Source organism: Tauraco erythrolophus, chromosome 3 (assembly GCF_009769465.1).
Source record: "Tauraco erythrolophus isolate bTauEry1 chromosome 3, bTauEry1.pri, whole genome shotgun sequence".
Classification (NCBI taxonomy): Eukaryota; Metazoa; Chordata; class Aves; order Musophagiformes; family Musophagidae; genus Tauraco; species Tauraco erythrolophus.
Genome location: NC_141467.1, coordinates 81,385,825 through 81,402,949, shown reverse-complemented (window position 1 = coordinate 81,402,949; position 17,125 = coordinate 81,385,825). Strand labels below are relative to the sequence as shown.

Here is a 17,125-nt window from a genome sequence, read left to right as displayed (position 1 = left end):
CTGCAAAATCCTGCTATCCAGATGCTTTCCTTGTTTTCTAGTAACCCCTCCCAGTCACTCCTGTGGAAGGCTGAATCATGAAACTGAACAGAAGAGAAAATGTTACTCATATGAAATGAATTAATCTCACACCATCATTGTAAGCTCCCGGAAAATCTATTATTCTTCTTGAATCTGTCCCACATTTCAGCCCTGGCCGGTTGAGAACTCCAGTTCATGCAGTATAAAAAACAGGAACCACAGTGGACATAAGGGAGAGGGTGGGATGGACGATGAAAACAAAACCCAAATACTACTGGCAGCGAGCAGAGCGGCAATGAGCGCCGTGGCCCCACGGTGCCAGCCCCACAGAGGAGCATCCTCCTGGCAGTCCTTCCCTGCCGGGAACCAGGGGAAGCCAGAGCTCTGGGCTGGTCCTGTGACTCCCTCACTGGAGGATTTTTAACAAATTATCCTTGCCACTGTGTGAAGTGATGAAAGGCTGGAGGGGTGGGGAGGTGTGTACAGATAGAAGAGATGCTCTTTCTGCTTTTTCTGATCAATATTGTTGCAATAACCCCTTACAAACAGTCTTTTTTTTTTTTTTTTTTTTTTTTCCCAAATGTCCTTGGCATTCCTTGTCCCGAGGTGGTGATGGGACAGCACAAGGTGACGGAGAGGGGCTGCATGACACCGCAGATTAATGTTTTGCTGCCCTGCAGGCACCCCCAGGCTGGGGCACAAGAGACTCCAACTCCGTCACCTCTTTGACCAGTCAGTGTGTTCAGGAATGAAAAGTGGATTAAAACCAGGAATGGAACCAGTTAAACACAAAGCTGAAGAGTTGCCTGGTATCCTGGGGATGGGCTGTTGCAGTTTGGCCCTCGCCTGTGGGCTGTCGGTTTTGGGAAGCTCTGGGGGAGCATGCTCCTCCTTGGAGAGTGTATGGGAGAAATGTGCAACCTGCACCAAGGGTGACCCTCCTCAAAGCAAAACTAATGGCTCCTCACTGCCAACATGGACCACCCAACCCAAGGAGGAAGGCGTGGGAGTAAATCAGGAACAGGAAAATGATGAGTCAGGAATAATCCCTCAGTTCACAAGCTCTGTGCTGCATTTTACTTTGTAGAAATATAGTATCATGTCAGGTTACCATTTTCCAAACTATGCTTAGTAATTATAACTACTAATACGAAATAACTGTATTAGCAGAGAGCCACTGCATTTTCTTTATAGGCAACTACAGGGTTAGATCTGGCTGATACCAGTAATAATTTTAAATAGAAGTTTATTAACTTTTAAATAGAACTCAACTTAATTGGAAAAGGATGGGAGATTTCCATTGCAAGTTTTACTAATTTGAGACAAGCAATGCTAATCAGCATATGTGAGCAGAGCTCTCCAGCCCCACTCATTGCTTACAATACATGGATGCTGGCTGCTCCTTTGCAACACACGGGGCAGCCTGATACACTCCCTTTAGCAGGCTTTCGGGTCAAATCCTGTCCCCTCCCACATGGCAGCAATGGTCTTGCACACAGCTAGGGGCAAAATGAGGTTAAATTCCGCTTGGAGAATAAGGCACAGTTGTATTTCTGCTTTTTCTGATCAATAATGCTGCAATAATTCCTTAGAAACAGCCTTTTTTTTTTTTTTTTTCCAAATGTCCTTGGCTCTTTGTGCAGATGCTACAACGACTTACGCATGGGGCAGTAGTGAGCAGAAGGGGGTCAAGCAACCCCTTGTTTTGCAGATTAATGTGGTCAAAATGCAGGAGAGTGAGGTCCTCTTCCGTAAGAGACCAATCCAAGAAGTGTAACTCATCTGATGGTGAGGAAAGGATTCGGGGTTTGCAGACCATATAAAGCTTTTTGCTTGATTTTTTCCTCCTCTTAAACTTTGTTGACAGTCAGCCTTCTGACAAGTGTCACAAACTAACTGTTTGAAATAAAAGCATCTTCTTTGCCCAAGCAAATATTAATCAACACAATTCACCATTTAACAATGGTATCCTTTCAAGAAGTACATTTTACTTCTAGTGCTTCGAGTGGGATTTAAATAGTAACTAAATATACGCTTATGTATTTTCCCAAAGAGAAGATCCACTGAGGCAAACGTTATTTCTTAATATTTAAACCTGCTCAATTTCAGCTACATCATGAGCCCAGAGCAAGGGGTGGCCTGTGCACTGCTGCACTCTGCAAGGGTAGCACAGGAGGAAAGACCAAGACCAGGCTCAGAAATCCTTCTCTAGCATATGTGCCTCACCTGGGATGTTGTGGATGAAAAGCCAATATAACCTCAATTTCCTGCTGCAGTCTATCACCACTTGTATCACCACTCCTAGTCAGTTGTGGGGAGAAACATTCACACTGTGGACCATATTGGCCACAGTTTCACTCTTTATTAGCAAGAAACTACATCTCCCCTTTCGTACTATGGGATTTGACTGTAAAACAAATCCAAACAAGTAGTAAAAAGAAAAACCTGCAAATTTTGCAAGCAAAATAATGCAAGAAAATAATGAATCGGTGCAGAATGTTCTGGTGCCCAACTGTGTACACAGTCGCCATAATCAGCTATGCAAGTCAGGTATGTACACGGTGAACGACCAGATCAGCATCTCTCTATTCATAAATACCTGAAATGCACATGTACAATTTTAGAAACTGTGCACAGAAATCAGGTTGCAGCTATGCTTGCAGCGCAAATGGCAGCATCAGGATTTCAGAAAATCTGACCATTAGTATTGCAGGAAAATAAATCCCTTGTTCCAGTGTGGAGTATGTTACTTGCGTGTGATCATGGAGGAGCTTCCTCCTGTCTCAGGTACAAATTCTGTTCCACATTAAGACATAGCAGAGACCAAATTTCATTATTTCTAAATTAATATTTATGGGAAACAGAATGTACCTGCTAACCTAATAGACTAATTGCTCACTATTGATCATACATGGAAAAAAGTTAGCAACAGCAAACTTCATAGTTCTTGGATCAAAGGACAACAAACATCTGTGTGCCAGTTTAACATGAAGGCTGTTATGAAGAAAGACAGATTCCTAATCATAAACTGCAGCCAAAAGGAGTTTTAACAACAAAACAACATTCAGGGCTATAATTTACTTCTGAACGCAGAGCAACATGCTGAATAATTTGATTAAATGTAGTTTTGGGGAGTTTATGTGAGGAATGTGGGTTGATTCTGACTAGTGCTATAACACAAAATGACAAAACCTAAGCCAGCTAGAATACATTTTTATGCTGTGTTCAGGGTTTCGTAAAGCCTTCAGGCGGCTGGCTAATGTTTAGCACAACTTTACAAATCTTCACTGGTGTCTGCTCAGCCATTTTATTTCCCTTCTGTTGTATGGCAGAACATGAAAAGTGTCTGAAAACATCGTTAGCAAAGTGTTTGAGGAAAACAATAATTGTATGGCTAACATCTAGGTTATTCAGCTTGAGAGACAATCACAGAATCCTGGTACCTAATAAAAACGTTACACATTATGGAAAAGTACTGACCTGCTCGGAAAAGTGCTCCAGCAGCATAATGCATGGCCAAGGCATGGACAAGTTGCCTGGCAGTGGTGAAGATGGGTCCTCGCTCAAACACAGAGAAGGAGAGAGGGGTGTGATCTGAGGCTATATACAATTTCAACGAAGCATGAATACTAACAAGGAGATTAACAGGTTGTATAGTTAATTTTCTTAACTTCACTGGCTTGACTAAAGCTCTTGCATGCTCTCTCACTTGTTCAGGCAGTATCAGGGTAGTATCTGAAGTATTCACGGACTGACAAGGGGTTTTGTTTTCTGGAAGATATGTATCAAACAAAGTCTTAATGTAGTAAACAAAAGTGTCTTCCACATACAGCCGAGCTGGTTTGAGCTCAAAGCTGAGGTCATTCACATGAAATATGAAATTCTCTTCCTCGGAAAAAGCAATGCAGAGTTTTATAAAGCAGTTTTCCTTATAGCTTTCCAAATCCTTGTTACAAACAATGAGGTTGTTCACTCTGGACCACTGCACGGTCTCGTTTTTCTCTCCTTGGCACAGCAGAACTGCAAAATGGAAATTGGATTTGTTGTACAACTGATTGTCCAGTTGCAAGTCTTCACAATACACTTGGAGACTATGAAATTGTGGGAGGCCTTCCATGGTGTCCTGCTGGAACTCCTGCGACAGGGGTCTCAAGTAGCTGGTGGCTGGGGCCATGTGAAGGAAAACGTTGTCTGCTGTGAGACGCAGAAGTTCAGATGACACTTTGTGGTTTGTAATATCATCAAACGCAGCAAGACTTAACTGACTGATGAACACTTTCAGTGACAGGGTCTGCTCTTGACTTCTAGACAGGAGGGAAAAGAAGTTTTGTTACTTCATGTATTTCGAGTTCACCTGGCATCTTCCTTTCTCAAAAAGCCATCAGAAGAGATGTTCTCTACAACACATAGGAAACTCATCATGCAAGTCCCTTTAATACTAATGGTATCTGGCAGCCTTAAGCACCATAGTGGGTACCACCTAGGAGGTCTTCTAAGAAATGGGATGTTATACATCTATACCAGGTTTCTCCTTTCTTATCATTCAACAGGATAGTTTGGACAGGAACATCTCTATATAAACAGTAATTCCCTATTGGATTTGCAACAGAGCCAGATATTAAAGCAGAGAACAAATACAATTTTCTGATAATTCACCTACAGCCTCAGCTGTTACAGTATTTTCTGGGAGCCACTACTTAAGGTCACTATTATGGATAAGTCATTTCACACCACATGCATCGCGTGCCCTCCAACAAAGCCACCACAGCATTTTTATACTGATGGCACTGAGGGCCTCCCTCGCTCCAGTGTTAACCACCCATTGCCAAATTTAACTAGCAAGTGGGCTATTTGGCACTACTGATGACCAGTTTCACAGGGATTGATACTTAATTACAGCGCAAATAAAAACGACACAACAAATTCCACTCTAATTATAACAGCCTTGCTGGAGACCAGCCATTCTGCATCTTGGAAATAGGTAGTGCTATAATTGCACTTGAATGGAGCTGAGGACCAGGTGGTGGTGTGTGGGAAGTCTCTAAAGAAGAGTATTATGATCAAGTACAGTTAATTACTGACTGTAAGACTATTTCCACAGCCCTTGCAGATCAAGCTTCCGACTAATTTTAGTGGGAGCTTGTACGATCACAGATGGCAGGACCTGGCTAAATACATTTTAAACTGATGAAGACACTCAAAATTAATTATGATGGAAAATTTTTTTCAATGAGTATCTCAGGACTTCTTTTTGTATCAGACATCTAATGTTTACCCTAAAGTGACATGAGTTTTGATGTTAGATTGTCCTTTTTCATCTGTGATATACAAAGCCTAATATATGGTCTAAACATATGCCACAGAGCATGCAGCAGTATTAAACAAAACAAACATTTAAGCTGATGTTCGTCAGTCACTTAACACTTAGAAAGCTGACTGACCACTCAACACTGTTTGGCAATGCTTTTTATCATCTTTTATGTGCTTTATGTACCTGTTGAGGTTAATCTCGACGGGTCCTGCTCTTCCTTCTGGGGCCAAGGTTATGACTGTGGTTCCACACTGATGAGCAATATCCACATAAACATAGCCAAAGCCAGTCAAGAACACAATCTAGTGGAGAGAGTTAGAAACATATGGAATGCTACTGAAATTACTATTTTAATGTCATAATTTGAATTAATCCTATTAATGCCTCCTGGTTGAGATATTTTACTGAAATCATGACACTGTTCAGGAAAAACAGAAACAGATTTCAACACTTCAGAAAATAAGAGCTCTGATACTTTAAGTGTTTCAGTTGTACAGCAAAATGAAATTTGGACCTCATCCTTTAACTGTATAACTGAACACACTATAAAAAGAAACTTTTTCTCCAGAAATAAGCAAGACATGCTGGGAAGGAGGGAGTTAATATGAGAAAAGAATAAATAGGAAATTTTAATTTGTGATTTTTGGATTAAGGAGAAAGGCATATTCTTGGAGCTCTGCAAAATCCTGCCTTCTCTTCCGGAAAAAAAAAAAACACTCTAACATTATGTTGCTGTGTCTCAGCTCAGAGCTGGTTAGATGAATGGCTGATAGCATGATGCAAAACACATGAAAACTAAAAAATAAGTAACATTTTGGATTCATGAAGACTTGCTTAACAACTCAACACTGAACACATTTTTAAGCCGTCTAAACTGTTTCGGTGAGAACACCTTCACAAGCAAGGTGCTGCCACAAAGAAATGGCAAAAGTCTATCGGAAAGCATAAAATGTCAAGTTCCCATTTTCCTGCCTTTTTAGACAACAGGTTTGTGTCTTGCTTACAGATGTGCAAACTTTCCTTCTGAACAAGTTGTTCTTAAGAATAAATATTCTACTTAAAGAAATGACGTGTTGTTTTTGGTGCTTAATTCTGCAATACTTCTGTGCAAGTTTTGTGTTTTTCCAGAATGTAAAATTTAAGGTCTTTTTAGGTCCTTGTTAGAGGAAGCTGGCTCCTGTTTTCTTGTAGGGCTACTAGCATCACAAATGTTTACTAGATTGTAATGACAGAAGCTATAATTTAAAGGAATGCAAACTCTAGGAATAACACAGAGATAACAGGCTATCACAGGTAAAATGAAGTTGTTTATCTTGAATAATCTTTACTGCTGTTAACACGTCACCAGAAGGAAAAGCACTTGGAAGTTTAGTAGGATCTGCGCTTAAACTGATTCTCATTACACTATTTATAATAACCTTGTACAGATAATTAAATTTTGTTAATCAAATTAGGTCTTATACTTCTGAGAATTACATATAAGAGAATTTCTAATATCGATATGTCAGTTTTAATTCTTTGCTTATCTGAAAGAAACTCACAATCCTGCATAATGGAATTGGAGAAAAAAGGACATTTACTGAATTTTCAATACACCCTCTTTATTCTAAAAAGCCTGCACTGATCTTAAAGATTGGTCATTTTAATTCCAATTTCAGATAATTCTGATGATAAATAACTTATTTTTTGCAAATTAATCAAATTTTGTTTCTAATAGAACAAGAATTACCTATCTTTGACTCGGTAGAAAGAGTACAAATTACTTAAGATCCTCTAAATCCTAGTTATTTCACAATTTGAACTGAGTTGCATGCGAAGCTGTTAGCATGTTCCTTATTCACTTACATTTACAGTTTTCTAAGAGAAACAGGACTGAGATATCCTGGAGAAATTCTCTAAATGTAGACCCTAACACTTCAATAACAGAAGGCTACACTTTTTATTTGGAGAGTTCTTCAAATAGACAATGATCCCAAATGTTGTCTTAGCATCTAATTCCTTCTAGGAGCCAGATACTTATAAAGAGCCCTGGTCTGGCATAACATTAATGACTGAAATTTGAAACCCCGCATGGCTTGACTGGCTTGCTGAATGAAACTGAACTACTTGCTATATAACATAACACTCAATAATCAAGAGTATTTTGTGATTGGTCCCCAGGGAAAACATCTGAAACGAGTATTTCTTTCAAAGAGCCAAGCAGTTTATGTTGATTCCATGTAAACTAATGACTTCAAAGATGGAAAAAATTCCCATCAAAAAGAATTACTCCAGTCAAGGAAGTTATCATTTACCTCTAAACAGAAGAAAAATAACAGAAGGAAAGAAAAGGGTTTTTTGTTTTGTTTCAGAAAGACATGCGTAGCTTCTGTGAAGACACAGAGGGAGAATGACAGTGATGATTTCTACAAGATGTAAAGATAAAAACCGTGTGATAATTAAGTTACCAAATAGAAGGATTTTTCTGGATCCTGTGGGATTCCTTGCTTATAGGGGCCAGAAATTTTCAGGACTGATTTTTCCAAGGAACACCAGGTTGATTAAAAAGTGAAAAGATTCAGTGCTAGAAAGTCTGTATTTTTCATCTAGTTATTTTTAAAAACAGCCAGTGAAGAAGGTAATCTGTATTCTAAAACCTCCACAGGAAGGGGCTCAGGAAGGAGAGCTCCCAAGACTTAAATAAAAAAACCCAAAACCTACAGAGAGGATATGCTTATTGCAGAGTGGCAGATCAGGAAGACAATCATTTATGCTGTGAACTAAGAAATAGTTTACAACAATTTACTTGTATTCCTTGATTGTTGATGTCCACAAAATCACTCCATTCATTTACTAATTCATTGGATGACATCACTTTCAGAAGAATGCTGGGCAACAAATCTCTTGTTTTGCAATCCGGATAGCTGGAGACTTGATGGTAAAGTTCATGATGAACCGAACATTCAGCTGGAATCTTTCTACAATAAACTTCAAACTTTGGTGTATCTGAAATTTTATAAAATATACAAGATTAGGGCTTTCTGAAATCTGTATTAAATCAAAACTCACCTATACTTCCACAAATGAGGAAGTTTCTGTCTAAAATATTACCAATAAACAAAAACATTACTTTTCTATTGGTTGGAGTTTTATGTGTTCAGGTTTTTTCTCCTTTTCTTTTTTTATGCCATGAAGATTTACATAAACGTACATAAACAGTGTTCCACTGATCATTACATGGCAATATGTTTTGTGTTGCATTTGCAAATCAGAGGAGATTTAAAATATTCCATGGGATTGAACTGATGTCTAAAAACTCCACTGCATACTAGTTCCCTACAGTCAAGTCACTTCGACAGCTGGAACCAGGGAGATCCAAAAGCCTGGAGCCATGTAAGTTCATACTCCTAAACTCATGATTAGGTCCACCAGCTTCCAGGCTTCAGTATCTTCCAGAGTCAGTCTCTCACTTTGAGACAGACTTCTATGAGGGCATCAAGTCCTTGTTGTAACCAGAACACATACTGAACTCAACCTTATATTGGAGATACAGTAAAATAGTTATACTGTAACAGTGCACTGTTTCTAATTACTGCATACTACCTACCTTTGAAGTTCTCTTTTAAAAGCAAAGGAACAGAGCACCTATTGTGGATAATTATACGAGGACTAGGATCTTCTGTAAGTGTTAGGTACGTCACGCCAAGATGTTCTTGGTAAGTCAGTGCTATAGCTCTAGAACAGCAGCAGAGATATTTGATTATGCATGTTTCGGATGAAATCTTTACATATTATTACTCTGGACAACTAAAAACACTCAAAACATCTGTAAGATTCTTTACGATCAACTTCCAGTTCCACAGATATTTAAGTACATTTAGGCAAGTACACTGAGAATTGTATTTAAACAGAAGAACACAGGGAAATAGCACGAAAAATAGCGTTATAGAAGAAATCACTTCATATAGACTACTCATGAGTTAAACTGAGCACGTGTGTGTGCAAGGTGAGCCCCGGCCAGCAGAGATCTGTATTAAATGAAAAACATAAAATTATAGGCCCAAATTTTCAACATAAATCTTTAAAATTTTCCAGAAGAATTTGCACGCATACTTCTCTGATACACATGAAAGTTATTTTTAACAAATACATAAATCTGTAACTGACTGCTCCCTAGGAATGATTCACAATGCTACCACCCTTTCAAATGTTAACACTATGGATCATCACTACATAAATTTCCAAAATGAGAATAAATTAATTTTGTTCTACTCATTAGCTACATAAAATGTCTTCATGCATAAACACAAATTCTTTTTTGCATGTGCAAATGTATTGGCTATTTCTAAAAAACTTCACCTCATGGTGATTTTAAAAATCCAAACTGTCTGAAAATTTGATTAGGGACATGAAATCATCTATGCCTGTCTCAGAATGACAAGGAATCCTTTCCTTGTTCTTCTCATTTTTAAAATTTTTTTAATCTGAAGTCTGTATGAGAATCTTCAGTATCCACAATGATTCCTCTTAGACTCTGTAGAGGAACTGTATGAGCACTTTAACGATATCAAGCACTTCAGGCAAGAGAAATATCATATGGTTGGTAATATTAACTGATGTACCTTCGTTAATCTCAGCAGATTGTTTCTTGTTTATACAAGTATAAGCATGAATAGATTCAGATATCAGGTCTGAGAACTAAAGTTGGGCATCTGACAAGTCATCAGATTATTATTTTTAACTAGCTGAATGCATTTGTTTGTAAGTGGAATTCACATTAGGATAATTCAAGCTTTAAAACTTGGAAACCTTTCCTTGTTGTAGTCTCAAAATAGTTTCATCCCTTTTTTGCTTTTCCTGTTTAATCTCTTACTATTCTTACTAAAAGATATTATCTTTTATTAAAAAATGTAAATTTTTGTATTGTATTATTTCACATTGTTCTTGAACTCCTAAATTGTTACCCACAAATTAAAAAAGACCATAATCTTGAATACAGAGTTTTCATGCTCTTATTTTGTATGGATGTAAAAAAATAGCAGCCCACATATAATAAAAATTGTACAACTTGTACATGGTCATAACATTAAACCAATTATAATAAAAGCATCAAAACTATCAAAAGATAACAACTTTTAAATTAAAGTAAGACTTGCCTTTAGATATGGGGGGCATGTGTTACTCTGACTTTTGCATGAATTTCTGAAGGTTTCTTACTAGCTGAGGCTTTATAGCAACAAGCAAAGTTCATTACTCACGACTGTTCAGCGTACAGTACCTGGTACAAAATCCACTTTCACTACAAACCCCTGTGGGCACCGCCACGCTCTGTCTGGGAAACTCCTGTTTAATGACAGCAGGTAGGCTCCACAGCTCACAACTCCCAGCACAGTTGTCTGGACTGAAACTCAGCAGCATGCGTTTTTCAGTAAGAGGTGTCGCCGAAGTCAGGAGACTGGTGTCTGACATCAGGTCCCAGCAGGGCACAGTGCTCAGCATCTCGCTGGGTGGTGCCCCGGCTGGACTGACGCTGAACACAGAACTGTCTGGTGAGTGGAAGTCCTGGATAGAAAAAGGATGGCAGTAGCACAACTTGTTGGTTCCTAAAAGTAAGTTTATTCATGTTCATCTTGCACAGAACAGCCTCAAGTAGCCAGCTGACCACAACTAACTAAAGGTCGCACTAAGTCCATTCCATTAAAACCCATTTGGCCAAATTACCCAGAGAAGTTGTGGATGCCCCATCCCTGGAAGTGTTCAAGGCCAGGCTGGATGAGACTTTGGGCAACCTAGTGTAATGGAGGGTTTCCCTGCCCATGGCAGGGGGGTTGGAACTAGATGATCTTTGAGGTCCCTTCCAACCCAAACCATTCTATGATTCCATGATTCTGTCTTCAGGTATATTTATGCAGGTCACTGAGCACAGTTATCTACACTCCACTCTCAGTTGCACAGTATAACTCTACCAAAATTAACAGTCATATCACTGTAAAATATTTGTGAGAAGAAAATAAATTTATAGATATAAAACTAAAAATGGATTTTAGCCTCAACATTCTTCCAATTCCCCATCCCAAAATTCTGCCACAAAATTCATGATGCACAAACGTAGATATTGATGTGAAGCAAATTAATGCAGAAGTAAAACAACACAGAAATAAGGAACTTAAGAAATTTGTTTATCTGCCAAGTCCTCAAGCAAGTTTGACCCTGAGAATTCTTTCCACATATTTTACTATAAATGTAATCTTCAATAAATATGTATAAATGGTTGATTAAAATATATTGACCATGCAGACATTTTGGTTCCTGTAAGCTAGTCCTTAAATATACTGTGTGATTATTAGAAAACTGATATTCACAATTTGATGCAGTTGACTGAAATACATAAACTTTGGGCACGTCTCTAGTTCTGCAGCTTTGTTCAGATAACTGGAATCTTCCCAAAAGGATAACAAAATGTTTTCAGCCTGCCAGGCCAATATACCTCTTTTACACGCGAACTCAGTAAAAATTCTGAGAACAATTTCAACAGCTACTACGGATTACGCTGCCTATTTTACAGAAATGGCCATTAGTGCCTCAACAGATGGAGAACAGGCAGAACTAATTCTGCAATGTGCAAGAATCTTCTGCTTTGCACAGATTTCTGATCACATCTGATTACTGGACTCGAATTTACTCAGGATTCTGTATTTTAAATTAAAATGATATAAAATACTTTATTATTATTACGTCTAAAGATTTCTGTTCAAGTTCTGCTATATGAAGTTCTGTTCAGTTGAGGTCATACAATCTAAACATGCATGAACCACAGATGACAAACAAAAACACCATCCACAGTGCTTTACCTCTTCTCCTGAGTGGGGTTTGGAAAGAGAAAGCTGTGGCCTATAATAGATTTGATATGACGTATCATTGATTATTGTTGTCTTATCTTCTATCTGTAGAATTTGAATACCTTGTTGAACCATAGAAGAAATGCAGAACTGACACAACTGTAAGATAATAAAAACCATGATGAGGTCACACACAAAAACCAGGAAAGGTATTGAAATACAGTGACAGAACTGCTATTTTCTTTTTATCTGTGAAAATCCTGTCTATATTCATGCACTTCGTAATTGGAGCCACATCACATACTTTGAAGTTGCATCCGTCGATGTTTTCCAAACAGGATCGAGAATTCATTAATTATTTTTCCAGGAGATATTGTATTATTTTGATGAGTTGGGCAGGATGTATTCGATGATCTAATTCTTTAAATTATACTTCATACATTGTTTATACTCTCATTAAGTTTTACACGTATTAACATAATTAGGGAGGAGCTTTTACGCTGCATACATTTGATTGTTTTCATCTGCTATATGAATTTGTTTTTAAATGATAAAGTTATAAATCATGATAATTTTCTTCTAACCTTTTGATGACCTGGAAAAGCACCAAGTTTTATTTCAGCTTCAATAAAACCTTCTTCGTCCAACGTTACTACTTCCCCGTTTTCGGCATCCTTCCATTTCGGGGAGGTCACATTATGAACCAGTTTAATTGCCACTGATTTGTGCACAGTATTAGTGTTTGCCCAGTATATTCCAACCTGAAAAGCTTCCTGCAAGTGAAAAATGACCGATTATCACTTGTTGACAGCTTGATACACTTCTACTAGAGTTAAATGTAGTTTCCAGTATGAAGTCAATTTAATCTCCTCCCTTTCTCCCTCTGATTCTTTCTACGCAGTACAAGGATACGTGAAACCACAATGCCGATATGGGACTGATCCTCACGGTGAAATCAAGACCATAGTCTACAGAGACCTGTCAATAGGCAGACCTCTTTTTTACTAACAGACACACACGAGGGGGAAAAAAGATGGCAAAATAAACAGGAAGTGTCAGATTGTCCAACTGGAGTTGACAAGCTGCTGTGTCAAATATTTGAATTGTTTCAAAAATAAAGAATATTGGGTTTGTAATGAAAAAGTAGGTGAATGGTCAAGCTAAGGTATGTGAGAAGATCCATTAACAAAACTCTGAATTCAGGAAAGCAGGCATGCTAAAGAATCTTCCTCATATGTAATTCACCTTGTCTCATTATCAAACTTTTTTTGGTAGCATATGAGCTGTGAAACAACTCGACCTAAAACACTATCAAACCAAACGTTCCTTCCAGGCTGTCAGTTTTGTTACGGTGGTCAACACACTTCCCAAGCAACAGGTCTGCACAGCTGGGGCCAAACTCTTTATTTGGTCTTACAGCAATTTACTTGAGCTGCTATATTATGCTCACATTGTGGATTCATTGGCTGGACCGGGAGGAAGGAAAGAAGGCTGCTCAATCAGATGGCATTCAGGTCTTCTTCCATAGTGTCTTATAGGCAATTTTTAACTATGCATCTTTAAGACACGTTGTTCTTCAAGTATTCATATGAAGTATGTTGTGCTACCCACTTGGTGGCTCAGTCAGCGTGGCAAATTTCTATTGTTATTTCTACTCCTTGTCATATGAGTAACAGACATAGTGACTAGAAGTGGGAATCTTTTGGATTAATAACCATTCTTCAGAACCAGTATGTTTAGCAGAACTGTGCCTGTAAACATGAATGGCAAAGTTACCTCAAAGTTGGGAGGTATAATTACTTTCCCAGCAGGTACTTGAAGAACAATCTTCTCTCCTTCAAACAGCCAGAGATCCCACTTGGACTGATTGATAAGTAAAGCCCACGGCAGAAGTTCTATCAGCAGAGTTTTAACACACGGTTTCCACACTGACAGCTTTACCCGCATTGGGCTATCCCACTGGGACAGTTGTTCGTTGCTGTTCAAAAACAAATAAACAAAAAAGATGAAGTCAAAGGAATAATTAATTCTAGATTACAAATGATAAGCTGTCATTTTCAGAAATTTGCAAGGCTTTTCTGGTTTTGAAATAGAAAAACAATCTCTTACCTTATCATTCTGGAACATACTGAGATGCTGTCAGACAGATCTAGCTACACATAGGCTATAAAGACATACTTTTAACTGCATAAGCTCAATCTAAATGTGGTCAATTAAAAAAACGTCTTAATAGAATTACCATTATCCTTCAGAACTAAATCTTTGACTTTTGTAGTCATAAAATCACATTTCCATTTCTTTCTCAGCAACTCCTATAGCAACTCCCTGTTTCTGTAGTGAAACAAATAGCTACTGAACAAACAAGAGCCTCTAGAGCTGCAGTAAAGACAACACAAAAATAGCTCCATTTTTTAAATCCTTGCTGATGCAATCTTCTCAGTGTAATCAAGGGCAGCCCCTAGGCTGACCTCAGTTTCTTTCCACCTGCAACAGATTCTGCAGCTTACACACGGGAATCATGTAATTACTGAAAACATATTCAATGTTGATCACATATAGTCTTCTTGAATGTGATTTCAGTTTATTTGAAAAGGCAATGCAACACGCATGAAGAAGGTTTAGCAAAGAATTACCTGTCTGAATCCTTCCTATTATAGGGCCATGCAGGCTGGGGAGGATTAGCAGTGCCATAGAACTCGGACAGTATTTGGTTGACATCGCCAGCTGGATGGGATTTAGTCGCTATCTGTTTAATTAGCGTGGTTGAGATAGGCACTGCACACTCTGATGGATCATCTTCCTCCCTGTCATTGAAAACAGATTCAGCCACTTACACAACAAGATCAAGCATTATTAGCATTAACATTTTCTTTACTGAAGCTTTCCAAGTATACTCTGCAGTAGGAACACTCTCAAGGTAATTATGGATGAATCAACTTATGATGTCTAACAAGTTACTAAGCATTAACTGACCTGCATCAATTTGTTATGACACTGTAATGACCTTTGCATCTGACACCCTAGAAACTCTTCAGTATTCTCAAAAAACATTTCAAGATCATTTAGGTATTTATTTTTCAAAACACAAAAGTGTGGACTGCTTAAGCAAACAAACGCCAATGTGCTTAGGATAGTTATACCAAACTTAATATTTCTCATCATACCATTTCAGGCCACGTATGCTTGTTCTGTTGTTATGTATGATGTTGCATACCTCATACTCTTGGAAAACATGCACCAGAAGTTAAAGTGTAAATTATTCCCTTTTTTTTCCAAACAAATGAACCACTTTCAAGGAAAGAGAGTATTTTACCTGGCTTGAAATGTCAGGTGGTGCGTAAGATCCGGTTCTATATTTTGCAGTGCTTTCTCCTGTCCTTTCCCTGGAATCACTTGCATTTCATTCAGTCCCAGACTTCTTTTCTCTAAGTGTATGATAATCGGGTCTGGAAGATGGCTCCTTACAATGAAGAGAGGGCTGAAAAGAATCTACAAAAAGAAAAGAATATACCAATTTAAAGCTAATTTTATTCCAGTATTACAACTGTTGAAAAAAGCTATTAATAAATCTTTAACGTGTGTCATTCTGTCTTTAATTTATTGTATGACATGTAAGGCATAAACATTTAACTTTCAGAGACATTAAATGTACTTACTAATCGTTGCTGCACAGGACAGTTGGGCTCTAAAGTCAAAATTGTGCACCACACATACGTAATTGAACTCTTTGAAGATGGTACCTGTATGCAGAGAGATCAGTGGCATTACACTAAAATTATTTCAGGATGATACTGTTCAATGTTTCATCACATCAAATAGAAATCTAAATACAAAGTCTCCAGATCTCTCAAACGTTTTTTTGTGCTATATTCCATATGTCTATTTCTAGTCATACCTGAATGACAGTGCTGTGCTCTGTGTGTTTAGAACTTAGACAGACGTCTTGGGACCAGTCTTCATCTTCTGTAGCTTTCACACTCAGCTCAGTGAGCTCGTTGTTTTCTAGGACATACGAAGGCAACTTCTGCTTGGCTGCAAGGCAGTTGATGTGTTCTTTAACAACAGCTTGTCCATCCTGACTAATGTAATGCTGCACCACTTTCAGTTCAATACTTTCGGAAAGGTAACTACAGACTGTCTGTCTTCCACAGATTAGGATCTAAAACACACAAAAATATGCAGCTCGTATATAACCAGTTGTGAAAAAGAAAGGTCAAAATCGAGTTATAAAGTGAAAACTTGTACAAGAATAATCTCCCTATTTTAGTTTTTCCCAAGCACTGCTGAAGGCAGTGAATGGTAAAACATTATTTTTATTGGCCAAATGTGTGTGCAATTTCATAGAAAGCTAGGCATTAAAACGCTTGAAATATTGCTAAGGCAGTATCCGGGATTAAAAGAAACATGTAACATATCCACTTTCGTTCCCACTGAACTCAGCAGTACTGCCCACGGCTGACATAGCTCTGGTTTGGATTTTAAGAGACGGTCTCTGAATGATGAGCCCTTTCTGAGCAGAGACAGTGCCATACTTCAGAAGAAAGGTTTCTACTGACATCTCATATTCTCATCACAATTCAGTGATCCAGACTTTCCAGTATGTTTGCCATTTTAAAGCTTATAATTCCATTAAATGGCTGTACCGTATTTCGGTTTTTTAAGTGCACTCACCTAGAAAATGACCAAATTAGATTCAGAGTTGTTGCTGTCCATCACACCTGAATTATTTACCATAGAGCATATATCTGACTTTTTCTAAGCTATACCAAGGAACAGCATTCCATGTGTATCCTTGCTACAACCATCTTCATTTGCTTTTCATTAGCAAGGGTGCACACCATAGCTGCAACCTACCAACCAAAGTCTCAGCAGGGCTTTCAGTGACCCAGGCACTGTTCTTGTCCAATCAGCTGTGTTTCTGTTGCGCAACATAAAGTGTTTTGCCACATCCATGAGTTGAACATGTTATGTCCAC

General features: G+C 38.3%; 1 protein-coding gene across 6 annotated transcripts in view; it reads right to left on the bottom strand.

Annotated features, from left to right (window-relative positions):
- VPS13B (vacuolar protein sorting 13 homolog B) overlaps positions 1-17,125 on the bottom strand; it is a 500,947-nt gene that overhangs the window by 20,469 nt on the left and 463,353 nt on the right. For all 6 annotated transcript variants that reach the window (XM_086608763.1, XM_086608762.1, XM_086608766.1 and 3 more), the window contains exons 45-56: positions 16,046-16,309; positions 15,807-15,890; positions 15,464-15,639; positions 14,784-14,954; positions 13,927-14,128; positions 12,735-12,923; positions 12,163-12,309; positions 10,590-10,873; positions 8,919-9,046; positions 8,118-8,317; positions 5,516-5,634; positions 3,502-4,325 (exon numbers count right to left, since the gene is read on the bottom strand). In XM_086608763.1, the coding sequence (XP_086464889.1) occupies positions 3,502-4,325; positions 5,516-5,634; positions 8,118-8,317; positions 8,919-9,046; positions 10,590-10,873; positions 12,163-12,309; positions 12,735-12,923; positions 13,927-14,128; positions 14,784-14,954; positions 15,464-15,639; positions 15,807-15,890; positions 16,046-16,309 (2,788 nt within the window). The remainder of the gene's footprint in view (positions 1-3,501; positions 4,326-5,515; positions 5,635-8,117; positions 8,318-8,918; positions 9,047-10,589; positions 10,874-12,162; positions 12,310-12,734; positions 12,924-13,926; positions 14,129-14,783; positions 14,955-15,463; positions 15,640-15,806; positions 15,891-16,045; positions 16,310-17,125) is intronic.